This window comes from Vanessa tameamea, chromosome 6, assembly GCF_037043105.1.
Source record: "Vanessa tameamea isolate UH-Manoa-2023 chromosome 6, ilVanTame1 primary haplotype, whole genome shotgun sequence".
In the NCBI taxonomy this organism is placed as follows: Eukaryota; Metazoa; Arthropoda; class Insecta; order Lepidoptera; family Nymphalidae; genus Vanessa; species Vanessa tameamea.
The window spans coordinates 8,903,709-8,917,682 of record NC_087314.1 but is presented as its reverse complement, the minus strand read 5'-3'; the positions used below and the strand labels follow the sequence as shown (position 1 = coordinate 8,917,682).

Genomic DNA, 13,974 nt, shown 5'->3' with positions numbered 1-13,974 from the left:
ATGAATTCAATTCGGCAAAATAAAATAATAACCGTTTTCTCAATAACTCTTTGGTCGTGCTCCTGTCGTCTATTCCATCAGATTATAAGAGTCGTAGTAAGGAAAAAGAGAATGCACTTGTATTTGTTGATTTCTAATGGAATTATTTTTACATTACATTAACAGCCTGTAAATACCCCACTGCTGGGCTAAGGCGTCCTATCCTTTTGAGAAGAAGGTTTGGAGCATATTCCACCACTACTCCAATGCGGAATATGGAATTATTTACCATAGCTGTACTCGGTCAAGAATACATCATTATAGAAGCAAGGTATAAAAATTGTAATTTATTTAAAAAAATACTTTTTATTGTTTCTATACATATTTACTTATGCCGTCAGTCATGTATCAGTAATTTAGATATAACTACTTTAATCTAATAATCCATTTGGTATCCATTCAAAAACATTTTAATTCACACAGGATGAGCGCTATACCATACCGACATATTTGAAATAATTTCAAGCCAGTAACAGATTTGGTAACGACCCACGTTTCCAAACGTAGAAAAATTCCTAAAATGTTGTGACTAATACATATTGCGAGAAATTTTCTGCACGGGGTGGCATACTGATCTAATTGGTAAGACTTGATATAGCGGAAGGTGCTTTGTGGTACTAAAACTAAAGTAATAGCACTTCCGTGCATTGTGGCTGGGAATGGTGCCGCGGGACACTTGCAACACTACGTCTCTTGTTACCTACTCCATTGAATGTTAAGCAGTTACACTCGACTAAATTTAGAATCTGTATATAAATCGGATAAGACAAAAAGTTCAATAAATTTTTCCTTCTGTTTGACAACGAATTTTTCTTTCTGTTTGGTAGTTATTGACGCGCATTAATTATCAAAAATATATATATAATAATAGGAAAAAAATGTATCGAAAGATGCAAATTAGTAATTATAATATATTCCATAATTATTTTTAATTGATTGATTACTGAACGAATATAATATTAATTTAAAGTTCAGCATAGACGTAGAGTTAGATAAATTCTAGGATTCAAAAACGAGGATCGTTAATTATGTGAAAATTTCATTTATTTTGTGCGAAATCGTCTAAAGGTTAGACTGATTCTGAATCGTTTCAGCTAATCTGATCTAATTTGACTGTTCAGTTATTGTTTACAACGAATTACAATACTAATATACTACACGATTATAATTTGCGAGTTGATGTGAATATAATATCCTAAATAGAAGTTCGGGGTCAAGGACAATATTATCTATGATCTACAAAAGCCATATAATGAACAGATATGGCCCTGTGGCTGTAACACAATAATCTTAGTCGAAGATAGCGGGTTCATGCCCAAAGATGCACCACTGAATTTGTTTATAATTCAACTCTTGCTGGGCGCTTTTGAAAATCATCGTGAATAAATCTGCATTAGTCAGATGAATTCCATTTAACGCGAGCATTCATCAATCCGTATTGGAGAAGCGTGGTTGAATAAGCACCAAACCTTATCATCCAAAAGAAGATGCCTCAGCAGTAACACATTCGTACTGACACTCACACAGACTGTTACTTTACTTTGAAGGAATAGACCACTTTTCATACATTTTTTCTTTGACCCGCAATAGCAATATTAGCAATATGTAAAATGCTTTAGTTTCTTGTCTCAATGTAACCCATAATATTATTATCAAGGGAAAAAAGATACGCAATTATAATCATGACTTGCAATATTGTCGTCGAAGTGGTTGATAAAAATACAAAACAAACATTAAATTCTTTAGATATTTTATTTACAATATATTAATATTCTCTGTATTTTATATGTTTAACGTTGCTCATAATCAGTTCAGGCACTGCACATACATCAGTTTAAGCATCACAAATAAAATTTAAGTAACATATAGGACCTCACTTTTTCTTTAAACAAATCGAGAAGGTTACAAGGTTTTAATTCGCCTTTGGCGATGTAATATTGTCTGCACAATAATCTCATTACAATGGCTTATTTAACTTATAATCTATTAACTACCGGCTACAATCGCACAATAAAAAAACACATATTACTAAACGAATGGACAAAAGTTGTCGCGAGTCATCCAGAGGTGACTTAAGAATATTAAATTTTAATTTTAATATGATTGGGCAAAATGCAAAAGCGAGAAGTATGCTAAGATACCAAAATAGTGCAATATTAAATAAACAAACATTTTACATAGAGATGAATATATTATTCTACTTAAATCAGGACCGGATTTAGGGGACATCAACACGAGCTATAAAAATTAAATATATTTTTTTGTAAAGCGTGCAGCCCTTTCGCTATCCTCTAAATTCGGCCCTGGCGCAAACGGATATCGCTGAACACATGAAGTGATAAGCGATACACGACATCGATATACTGGTTAGTACAATTTCGATAGTAATTATTTTGTTTTTGGGGCAGAGAAGAGATAAATTCGAAAACTGTAGGTTTTACGGTACATCACTACTGTTGACTGTAAACTGGCTCTATCACTACTATACATAAAGAATTTCAAATAAATGTTACAACTTCTATTCACTATTAATGATTTAGAAAATTTTTTAGACTGATTTATTACAAAATTTATAATTTATTTATCTACATCAAACCGTTTTAACATTCTAATGTTTACATATTTGTAGGAGTAAATTTATGGGTCGAAATATTTTACGAAAATGTTATTATGAAAATATTAAGTATTTTATAATATTAATTCTACTTATAAAACATTTTAAAAACAGTAGTGATTTCAACTAATTGGTTTTTTCGTAACCAATCATACAGACGACGGTTATAGAAATATATATTCCTAATATTATAGTTAAATTTTATAAAAAAAAAAGAAATAAGAAGTTCTTCACGAAAAAGTGAGGTCAGATCGAGAGCGTTATATATAATGCTGGAACAAAAACGAAAATGAAAACGCTCTTTCTCGCCACGAGGTATTTTTCATTTTAAACATCAACAATACACTGAGGAACTTTTAAATGTATGCATACAATTCGCATAACACATTAAATTTCCATTTAACAAATATTAACCTAACATGCAATTTAAAAAAAAAACGATATCACTGAGGTCTGTTTGCCCTATTTTAGTTTAAAAAAAAAATTACTGTATAATTTCAAAACATTTAAGTACATTTCACTACTTCGACGCGGTAATACGTAAATTTGTTTGCATTCATTCTACGTTCTAAATACGTCACGTCACGCAGGCAACTTTTCGATTTCAAATAAACTTTAGTAATATCGAATACTTTGATAAAAATAAAATAAACAATGTTCGATCACGAATTTCAATTTCACATTTTATCCGGTATGTTTTAATCAATTTGAATTAATCGCTGATATCATATTAAATCGAATATATATACATATATTATCGAATATATATTCGATACTCCAGTCTCAAGTGACATCGACTTGCTCTGGTATCCTGTCATACTTACCTAAAATTTTAATGTCTTACGTTTATTAGGTAATGATGTCTTAATTGCCCAACAATTGAAACCCGCGCATATCCGAAAATAGAAAATACTCTTTCCTTTATTTTTTGTTTTGTTTATTATATTTTCTGTTTATTGTAAAAATATTCTAAATGAAAAACACTAGGAAGTTCTGCCAAATAAGCAAGTACTATGTACGAAACTGACATTTTATACAATTTAAAGTTGTCCCCGGTGAAATTGTGGATGCAGACACTAATATACATTATAAAATTAAATGTAATAATAATTACCAGTAAATTGTTGCTAAATCATAAATCGTAAAACAGCCCTCAAGTGATATATTTACAAAACAATTAGAAGGTTGCTAAATCGATTTGGTGCTATTGGACTCTTGGAGAAAATAATATAAGCTTTTATTTTATTTGTTTAAACGATGTTATATTTTTATTGCCACCTTTTCCTTTTACATTTGAGATCAAACGCGACAGCGAGATCAGATAAGCAAATATTCAATTGTAATGAAGATGCATTTCACTACGTACTAATAAATGTTTAGAAAAAATCAATGGTGTCTTTATTGATATTACTGTTACATTTTCATAATTAAAAAATAAATAAATAAGTTTAGTACAAAGGCAAAATTTTTTTGGTTGTTTAAAATTAATCGGATGGAGCACAATACTTCATGTAGCGCCATCTATTATCAAGTAGCGAAACATTAATAAAAAAAAACAGTCGTGTTGTACATTTCGCATCATGTAACTTTGTGTCTATTGTGGAGTCGTATAACTTTGGTGGCGCATTGGCGATGTAAAAAAGGGTTAAAATTTCTTACGGCGCCACTGTCTATGGGCAGTGGTGACCAGCTACTAAGCCAAGCTATTACCAAAAATAAAATGTTAGCGTTGTACATTCCTTTTAAAAAATCAGCTTGGTGAGAAAAAAGGTATGACCGAACTTTCTATAAGATTAAACGATCGGCGGAAACGCAGTAACGCGTACGTGGAGCTTGTTGTGTTTGTCGTAATGTCGGCTACTGCAGCTTACTTCAACACTGCAAAGTTACATGACTTGATGTCGATACAAATATCATGGCTGTATTTAAATTTAATGTTACAATTACAAGAGCCAACATTTGAAAAAATATTCATTATCGTAATCGACGAAGGAGCGTTAAATAACGCACAAACGATAATTTTGACAATTCGTGTATGTACAAGTTTATGTTTCTGGAAAAAATACTAGGATAGATTGTTCTATTAAGAAATTAACATGAGAAGACTTTTCGGACACTTCCGTCGGTGGGATTTATAAATATGAAGAATTGTTTTAAGGAAATAGTAGTAATGAAATTCAAGTCCAAGTAACGCCAGCTCTACTCGACACACACTTATTATTCATATACAAATAACACATTGTAAATATAAATGAATATTTTTTTCCCTTCAATCAATTTAAGTTATAGTTTTTATAGCTCTATATATTTTTTGTCGACTTTTTAATAATATGCGATTTTATATTTCCACGTAATACTTAGAAATATTTTTTTGTCGCAACGGCTTATTTACCGATGTGCCAAATCTTTTAACTATTTTTTTTTTTTAATGGAAGTATTCGATTCAATTTTTGAATGCCAAATGTACTCTTTATGACAGTTCTTCGTTTCCATATTATTTTAGGATACCTGTCTGTGCGCATAACAATTAATAATAGACACAAAAGTACCAAATAGCTCTCGAGACTCGTGTTTCATTTTTACATCATTTCCTTACTTGTGCGTTTTTAATATATCATTATCTTTTTCTTATGGTAATACTGGCAAGGTTCTTAGTTTGAACACGCACTACAAGGCACAATGGTTTTTTTTTATAAAATAGCTCACAAGTAAGAATGTGACATGTCAATTTTATGTTTTTCTTTTAATATCTTTATTATATTGGCTATTTAGTATGTTTTAAGAGGTTGTCTCGAAGTCGAAGTAGAATTTTTATTTAAAAAATCCATGAATATAAAGGCAACTAAATTGAAAGTAATCAGTGTCACTAAAACGAGGTATTCTTCACTTTAAATGTTAAGTAAATTAGGTTTTTTTCTTTAACAAGTAATTGACGCAAAAAAAATACATTTTTCGATATTTATTTTCTAGCTATTAAATTTATTTATAATTTTTTGGTAGTAAAAGGTAGTCAATACCTATCCCTTTATGTGTTGATTACACAAATAATAGGTATGTACCGGTAAAGCTAGCATACAAGATAAACTGATTAAAAAATCCTCCCGATCAGGTATAATTACAGAAAACATGCGACAGAGCCAAGAGAACTTACTGAAGACATACTTTCCATCGGCCTAGCAACGGGGGCAAATAATTACAAAAATATTTTTAAGTAGCGATAAGTTTCACAAAATAAATCACGTCAAACGCCAACACGCGACGTTACGATTTACGTGCAACTGACAAAAACATAAAACTACTGAGGCCCATCGATTCACGTCTGCGGTAATTACAAAGCGCTCGAGGAGACCGGACATCACAAAAGGCAGATCTCGACGCCACGTTGCACATAAATCCGTCGTACATACAAATATTCTCAGTAACGATAGCCACGCCAGGGGACCGACGACAGTGACGTCGGGGGGGTCACTGGGGGGATCACGTGAGGCGGCACGAGGGCAGGCGGCCGCACGACGAGTGCCAGCGCCGCTTGCACTGCGTGGACTCCGCGTCCGACAGCTCCGCCGTCGACATCGTGCGCGACCCGCCATCCCCTAGCTCTGTAAATTATTGTCGTCGTTGTAAATTTCTTAAGCACTAATGATCATAGAGGAAATAAGCTTGACTAAAAATAAAAATAAAACAAGTTCTCGAGCAAGCTCTATACCGAAGCTCGATTCACATCAGCGGACACATCTCCGTAGCACACGAACCGGCATAGATATAAAAAATTGTATTCCATATTTTACAAATAAGAACGTATTCGAGTTTAGAGAACGTTTCCGGACCCGGACCGACTCTTGAAGCTTTTTGGTGATCACGAATGAATCGAATCGGAATTAACTTTAAACATTTTACTCCGTAATTAAGTTAATGTATCACAATTTCAAATATAAAAAATGAAGAAATATTTCACAATATCAGTATTGTTAATTTTTTTCTAGACTTTGATTTTATCTCAGATCCTTGCGGAATGAAGTCAAAAGTCAAATATATTGACGACGTAACTCATTATATAGAATACAATGGATTACTAACATGAGTAAAAAAATCTAAATATTTCTTAACGCGGTTTCCATACATTAATACTTAACTGAAATGTAAATGCAAACTTGTATAAGTGGTTAGTTACGGGTAAATTGTTTTATTAGTCAATTGCTCTTAATGATCAAAGTTATTAGAAGTCAACAAGTTACTTGTTATGTATTAGCACGAGATATAAGGATATGCGTCACAAACTAATTATATTGCTGTGTTAGGAGCACTTCAAACGATAAAAAACATTAATAATCATATCTAACATACTATACAAAAGGCTATTAAACATTTCCATGCTACGAACCTAACTCAATGAACAAATACGAGCGCGAACTTGACCTGCTTTCTTAAATTCGTCTGAAATTCGAATGAATATGGATTTTAGTTCAAAAGGTCGTATGTCAAATTCTGTACTACAAAGACTACGCGTTAAATGACACGTGTTTTATTTATATATATATATAATTGATTGGCGGAAGGACGAATTGGCCACCTGGTGGTCATCACCCCCCATAGACATTGGCGTTGTGAGAAATATTAACCATTTCTAAACTCGCTAAAGCGCCACCGAGCTCGGGAACGAAGATGTTATGTCCCTTGTGCCTGTAATTAGAACCATCAAACTGGAAAACAACAATACTAAAGTACTGCTGTTTGCAGATGAACAAATCACTTCCACCAAAATAAATTTTCAAAACACATTGATATAATAAGTATTTCAAATTTTATAATGAAACTTGATATCATATACGATCTTTTGCACTAAGGATAGTGATATGCAATACAATCTCTTCCGGTCGGATATGATCCGTCGAGCTCAATGTCATTCGTATTGTGTGTTAGCTAATCGTTACGATTACGTCGATATTCTTACAAGGATTACTTTATTAACTTGAAATGTATATTTACATTAAAATGGAAGGTTGAGGATAATGTAAAATACAAATATCAAAAATACATAAACAGTGACTTATTTGTTTGACGAATAATATTTACTGAATGTGTTAAACCCAATAAGATTATTAATTTGATATTTAACAGTTCTGTACGAACTTAAACATAAATCATCACCCAGACTCTATATTAAATCGACATATTTATACTGTAATATCATATCTGAGATATCCATTATATGCACTATTTTAATATTTTTTATGTTACGCGTTCTTTTAACGACTGGTCCAATCGCCTATCGAATGATCTTGATCACGATCGTAATCAAGATCGGCCGTCCAGATGACGATTATCCTGATCGCAATGAGATTGATTCATAAGGTCGAAACGTTTAATCGTTTTGTACGTGGACATGTTCATCATACACAAATTTATAGAGTATCAATCAATACTATGAATATATCTTATTGTAGCTCAGTAAGCTGAGATGGACCAGTAATAAGAACACGTCAGCACCCAGGGCCGGATTTAAAGGTCTCGAGGCACTGGTCCAACAGAGAAGTGGAGGCCCTATAGCAACAGAGGAGCTTCATTTCTGTCAGTAAGATTTGTCAATAATTTATTTGCTCTTATAGAGAGTTAAATTATAATATTATTATAATTTGACCGTGTCTAGATACCTAGACATAACATTAACGTTTTTAACGGGCGCCCCGGTCGCCCTCCCCTACACCCGGTCGTGCATTACGTTAAGGTATCTTACAACAGCATAATACAGTGCGGCGGTCCGCGGTTACCGTGTCGCAGGTCGTGCTCGGTGAAGTAGTGGTGCGGCGTGGCGTAGTGGCGCTCGACGAGGTAGGGCACGACGGTGGAGCTGTGCAGCTCGTCCGAGCGCCGCGAGCGCGCGCCCACGGCCGCCTCGCCCGCCGCCAGCGCCGGCCGCGCGCGCACCCAGCTGCACACGCGCTCGTCTTACTGCCGCCGTATGACCCACCCACCCGGCTAACACTACTCGGCGCAAGCCCCCTCCCTCCCACTAGATTGTTATGTCGCTAGTGTCGGTCTATGTAAGATATAGAAGGAAGCAGATCCCGGGAACGAAATTATTGCTCGAACGAACGACCGAGCAGATAGGAAATTGAAAGCTGTAGCTCCATTTCGTCATCATTTCGAATCGGAGGGTCTTCCCGCAGAACTATGAGTGTTAAAATTCTGATTCGCCCATGGGAGTACAAAGCATCGACTAGTGTACTATGCTTTGTGATATATCTTTACTATTCTTAAAAATTAACCGCTATGGCCAAAATTTACAAGGCTATTGTTCACATGGTGATAGTAGAATCTACTTGCCCGAGCAGGTTTGCACAGTCTTAACAGGAATTAAATTTAATCTAATTTTCTAATTAATCGATTATTACATATTAAAATAATGACTTACTCATGCCTTTTAATTTCCTGTACAGTTGGTCTTTCATCAGGATTTCGCTTCAACATATGCATTAAAAGAGTTTCAAGTAAAGTCCCGACAGAAGATGGCGGAGGAGCTGGTTCCCCTCGGCCTATTGCCTCTAATAACCGATAAACATTATCACCTTCAAAAGGATACCTCCCAGTTGTCATGTTGTATCTGTGAAATAACAATTTTGTTACAAAAAAGAAAATATTCTTTTATAAAATGGATATTTAATTTGTTTATTCAGTTTGTTTAAGTAAATTTAATATAAGGAGTTTTTATATTTTTTAAATATCACAGCACAATTTATGTACTACCTTACACTGTCTTTCTGCTGCCGACCATGGAGTTTAATGTTATTCATGCCTATAAATTACACTAACTCACTCATCAAACTAAGGAGTTGAAGAATAAAGATAAGTAACAGGTCATACAAACCCTTGTGACTAGTAAAATTACCATATATATTATAACTTAGTTATTCCTATTTTATCAAAAAATATCTTAGCGAACTTACATCCTACATACTACTTAAAATTCTATGTAGTGCATAATTTCTGAATATATTATATACTTTATTTTTGTAACAAACGATAATATCAGCAAAAGGAGCACACATTAAAATTGTATGAATAATTTAAATATGTGTATAGAAATACAAAGGAATTTTCCATTGTTAAACAGAAATTTAGGTCAAAGTCAAAAATCTTTATTTAATATAGAAGTGTTTACACTATTGATAGTCAAAAATCTACCACCGGTTCAGAATTTAACACCTCGGACCTGAGAAGAACCGGCGAAAGAAACTCAGCGGGATATTTTTTTTTTTCCATTTTTCATGTACAATAATAATTATATTTTAGTTATTTGAAACAGCCTGGAGGCAATCATTTCATTCCCAAGGTGTGTAGTCAACTAAAAAGTCATTAGTATTGTAATATCCTTTAGCACACAAAGGTCAGATTATTCTTAGGTGTATTGTTGACAATATATACTTAAATCACTCGTGAGTCATTCAATAACACACTCATTTATAATAAAAGTCATGATCACTAGAATATTTTAAAGTTGTCAGTTGAGTGATAAATTATTTTATTAAATGTAAATCACATTGCTTCAACTTTTTTATACATAACAAAAACAGTGGAGTTTATATACAGGTGAATAACCTTTATAATATATAATTTGTTGAAACATGTCAGTTGACACATACTTCTAACAGGATGTTGATGAAACAATGTTTTAGTCATGAAATTAATCATTGCTTTCCCAAAGTATTTGTAAAACCACACCAAGATCAACATTTTAATGTTGCTGAGAATGATATATATTAGAAATAAGAATAGTAAGAAGTCATTAGAGAGGTCTAAATTTTGAATAAGCATTAAGACATAATAATGTTCATTTCAATCTTGACACAAGTACAATCTTAAACTGTATGTTAAATTATTATTGAGACTACCAAAATTTTCATCACAAAATCCTAAATGATAACATATATTTACACATGATCTATGTCAAACAGCGAACAAACAGTAGCAAATATTGTCTACATTGTTATTCAAACTTATTAATATTTTATTCAAATATATCTCTGCTTGAAATTAACTTACAATGTGACTCCGCTACTCCATATATCAACTTTGACACCAGAGAACTGTTCAGCTCCATTGGCTATCTCGGGTGGTTGAAAAGCTGGAGAACCTTGTCCCGTGTAACATGTGTCTTCTGGAGAAAACATGTCTAATGCCTGAAAAGAGTTATGAAATTACAAATTGAAAATGAATTTTACAATTGATTACAGTAATAGTTCAAAAAAAAAAAACAAATTAAGAACTTCATAAATTGATTATAACATTATAATTTGAATTAATGGATTTTTGTAATACTTATTATAATATTGAAATTGAAACATTGGAAATAATAACTTAAAAAATGTACTACAACTTACTTCAGCAACTCCAAAGTCAGTTATTTTCAGTGTCTGGTCTAATGTCAATAATAAATTTCCTGGTTTAATATCTTTGTGAATCACACCTTGGCCATGCAAATACTCTAAGCCATCCAGCAACTGAATAAAGTAATCATGCGCTTGGCGCTGAGGAAACTTCTTACCAGGGCTTGATTCAAGCATATCCTAAAAAAATGTAATAAAGAAAACTGGTAATAAATGTGCATGGATCATGACTTTAATTTTTTTGTTTTTTAAATGTACGTTTAACTTGTCTCGACCCTTAGCTTACCTGAAGTACACCCACACAAAACTCCATTACTAAATACATTTTTTGCTTCTCATCATTGTACATAACATCGACTAGTTCTATCACATTTTTATGTCTAAGTATTCGCAGTAGTTGTATCTCCCTCTGTACATTTTGCTCACCGTTTGGTATTCTTCTCAGCTTCCGTTTTTTTAATATTTTAACCGCCCTCCTACATAAGGTCTCAGAGTCCAACATCTCTTTAACTTTGCCATACGAACCTTCCCCTAACACGTCGCCCATTACGTACTTTCCTACCATTTTGCATTTTTTCTTCTTACTTCTGTATATTACATCTGCACTATCGACTCTATGAAAAAATAGGTTAGTCTGGTCTAAATTAAGATCTAAATCATCTATTTGATCGTCGTCGAGCCAAGTAACGGAGTGTCGTTCAGGACTGCCCTCCAATAAGAAATTATCTTCACTTTCTTGTGGTGCAATAATGTTTGATACTTCAAATTCCTCATTTTCAGCATCTGGAAGACTTTCACTACTACAGATTTTCCTACACATTCTTGGATCCATTATCTATCAAAACAACACATTGGAAAAACTATTTGTAAATCTAAATAGACTACGAAGCCTCCCGCCGTCACAAATAACTTTATTTATAAAATTAATTTAGACATCTCTCAAAATATATTCCATCCGTACATGGTGGACAAAAGATTTTTTATAAAAATTAGCTTTGTATTTGCGATGATTGAAGGTAAATAAAATACGAATCCATGAAAATTGAAACATCGCATTGAAACCACAGATAATACTAATATTCAAATATCATGATTATTTTTCTGTGGTTTGTCTTTTGTACGTATTATAAAATTCGAAAGACCTACTGTGAAGGTATTTATATTGTATTAAAAATATTACGTAATATTTTTAGATATAAATTTTCAAACTAATAAAAAAATATTGATGTAGCGGCGCTTCAATTCCTATAGAATTGAAAAGATTGTGACATATTTTCTACTTTGACACAACTTCAAGCGCTAAAATGAGCGGGCAATTCAAATTTAGAATTTTGCCGGCTATCAAATCGTCAATCTTATATATTAATAGCGTAAGCCGATTATAGTCGTAGTGATTATGGGACGATAGCTGTACATAAAAAATCGGTTATGGTCTCATTTTGAAGAGCTCCTGCCGTAGATGTGGAGAAAAAGTAAAGAGGATTATTGATTGCAATTTACTCAGGAAAAAAGAAGGAAAAAAGGTACGTAAGTCCTAAAAAATCTTTTGAATAAACGCGAGTTTCGCGGGAGACCCACTAGTATATTTTTATTTTCCCTGGCCGTATAATTCGATATAAGTGTATATATGGTTATCTTATGAATCCAGTTTGTATAACAGTATGCCTTGTACAATTGAACACAAGAATAAAAAATCTATTGTAAAATAAATTTTACGATAATTAAAACTTAGGTGAGGCAAGGTGATGAAAAATCTATAATTTATTTGTATTAAATTATTTCTTAACAGGTTTGTTCCTTTGTATAATAAGACTAGATTCTGTATAATTTCAGTGACCGAACAGTATTTGCCAATAATCAGCGTTAACTATCCGCCATTTGTTGTGCTGTTGTATTTAAGACAAATATCGTCTAACGTTTAAAGAATGTTTGAAAACTGCTTTAGGGTTTTGGTCAATGATGAATGGCTCAAACGGTTTTAGCAAAACGCATACGCCCTTTATATGTCAGAACCAGATTCTTCTTAAGGCAAATAGTTTACAGTATAGATACTAAAATAACCTTGAATAATAGAATTTTTTGCTAAGATAAATACCTATTGATTATGTATTCTTGTCTTGAGATATTTTTTTTTTCAAGGTGACCAAATTTTATTATGTACGTGCTGAGTTTGCCCGGACCACCTTAAATATCTCCATATTGTGTACCTATAATATGATATAATAATAGTTTCTCCTTCTGATGGAACTGTTTACTATATTAATATCAGGTTTATACTTGGTGACAGCGCTGTGTGCAAGCCTGTCTCAGTAGCAATACTTAGTATCGTTGTGATCCGGTTTGAGGCGTGAACAATTTAGTATAAAATAGCACATCTCAGTTTTCAAGGTTTGTTGACACAAATTTTAAGTAAAAAATGATAAAATATTATGCGGTATCAATGTCTATGGACAGTGGTAATCACATACCATCAGTCCCATTTTCCGGTCGACCTACCAATGACATTAAAAAAAATACATATAAGTAAGTAAGACTTTTTCATATTTACAGACTTTTTTCTTGGCTGTGTATCCCAGGTCTTTCGATATAGTCTATCTTAGCTTAGGGTTCGAGGTAAGTAACTCTCATTCAAAATTCATCAAAACCTAGTATAGAAGATATACAGAAATACACAGTTAACCGTCGCTGTTGCTATATTAATGGTAATTACATGTTATATTTTTTGGTGGTATACATATTATCTTCAATACATAAAAAAACTTATGTTACTTTAAGAACTTCAATTATGTAAACTGTAATGTAAAACATTATTTGTGGTTACATTTATATGTTCGGTACTAGTTAAGTACCTCTATACATTTTGGTCAAGTAAAATAAATCATTATTCGTTTTGCTTTTTACTATGCTAAAATAATAATTAATAAAAATAAAGCATCA

At 32.8% G+C, this 13,974-nt stretch overlaps 1 protein-coding gene across 1 annotated transcript; it reads right to left on the bottom strand.

The window, feature by feature from the left end:
- Positions 1-5,158: 5,158 nt before the first annotated feature.
- Positions 5,159-12,101, bottom strand: LOC113393604 (serine/threonine-protein kinase stk11). Its single transcript, XM_026630584.2, has 6 exons — positions 11,324-12,101; positions 11,032-11,217; positions 10,694-10,830; positions 9,066-9,254; positions 8,422-8,582; positions 5,159-6,252 (listed from the first exon to the last, which is right to left on the bottom strand). The coding sequence occupies exons 1-6, from the start codon at positions 11,867-11,869 to the stop codon at positions 6,131-6,133; spliced, it is 1,341 nt and encodes a 446-aa protein (XP_026486369.2). The 5' UTR covers positions 11,870-12,101; the 3' UTR covers positions 5,159-6,130.
- Between the last annotated feature and the right edge of the window lie 1,873 nt (positions 12,102-13,974).

Excerpts from the sequence above, each read along its gene's own strand:
- LOC113393604 (XM_026630584.2), bottom strand. The coding sequence starts at position 11,869 with ATGGATCCAAGAATGTGTAGGAAAATCTGTAGTAGTGAAAGTCTTCCA. Across the intron at positions 8,583-9,065 it reads CAGGAAATTAAAAGGCATGA|CTGGGTGCGCGCGCGGCCGG; the intron begins GTAAGTCATTAT and ends GCGCGTGTGCAG. Across the intron at positions 6,253-8,421 it reads CGAGCACGACCTGCGACACG|AGCTAGGGGATGGCGGGTCG; the intron begins GTAACCGCGGAC and ends AATAATTTACAG.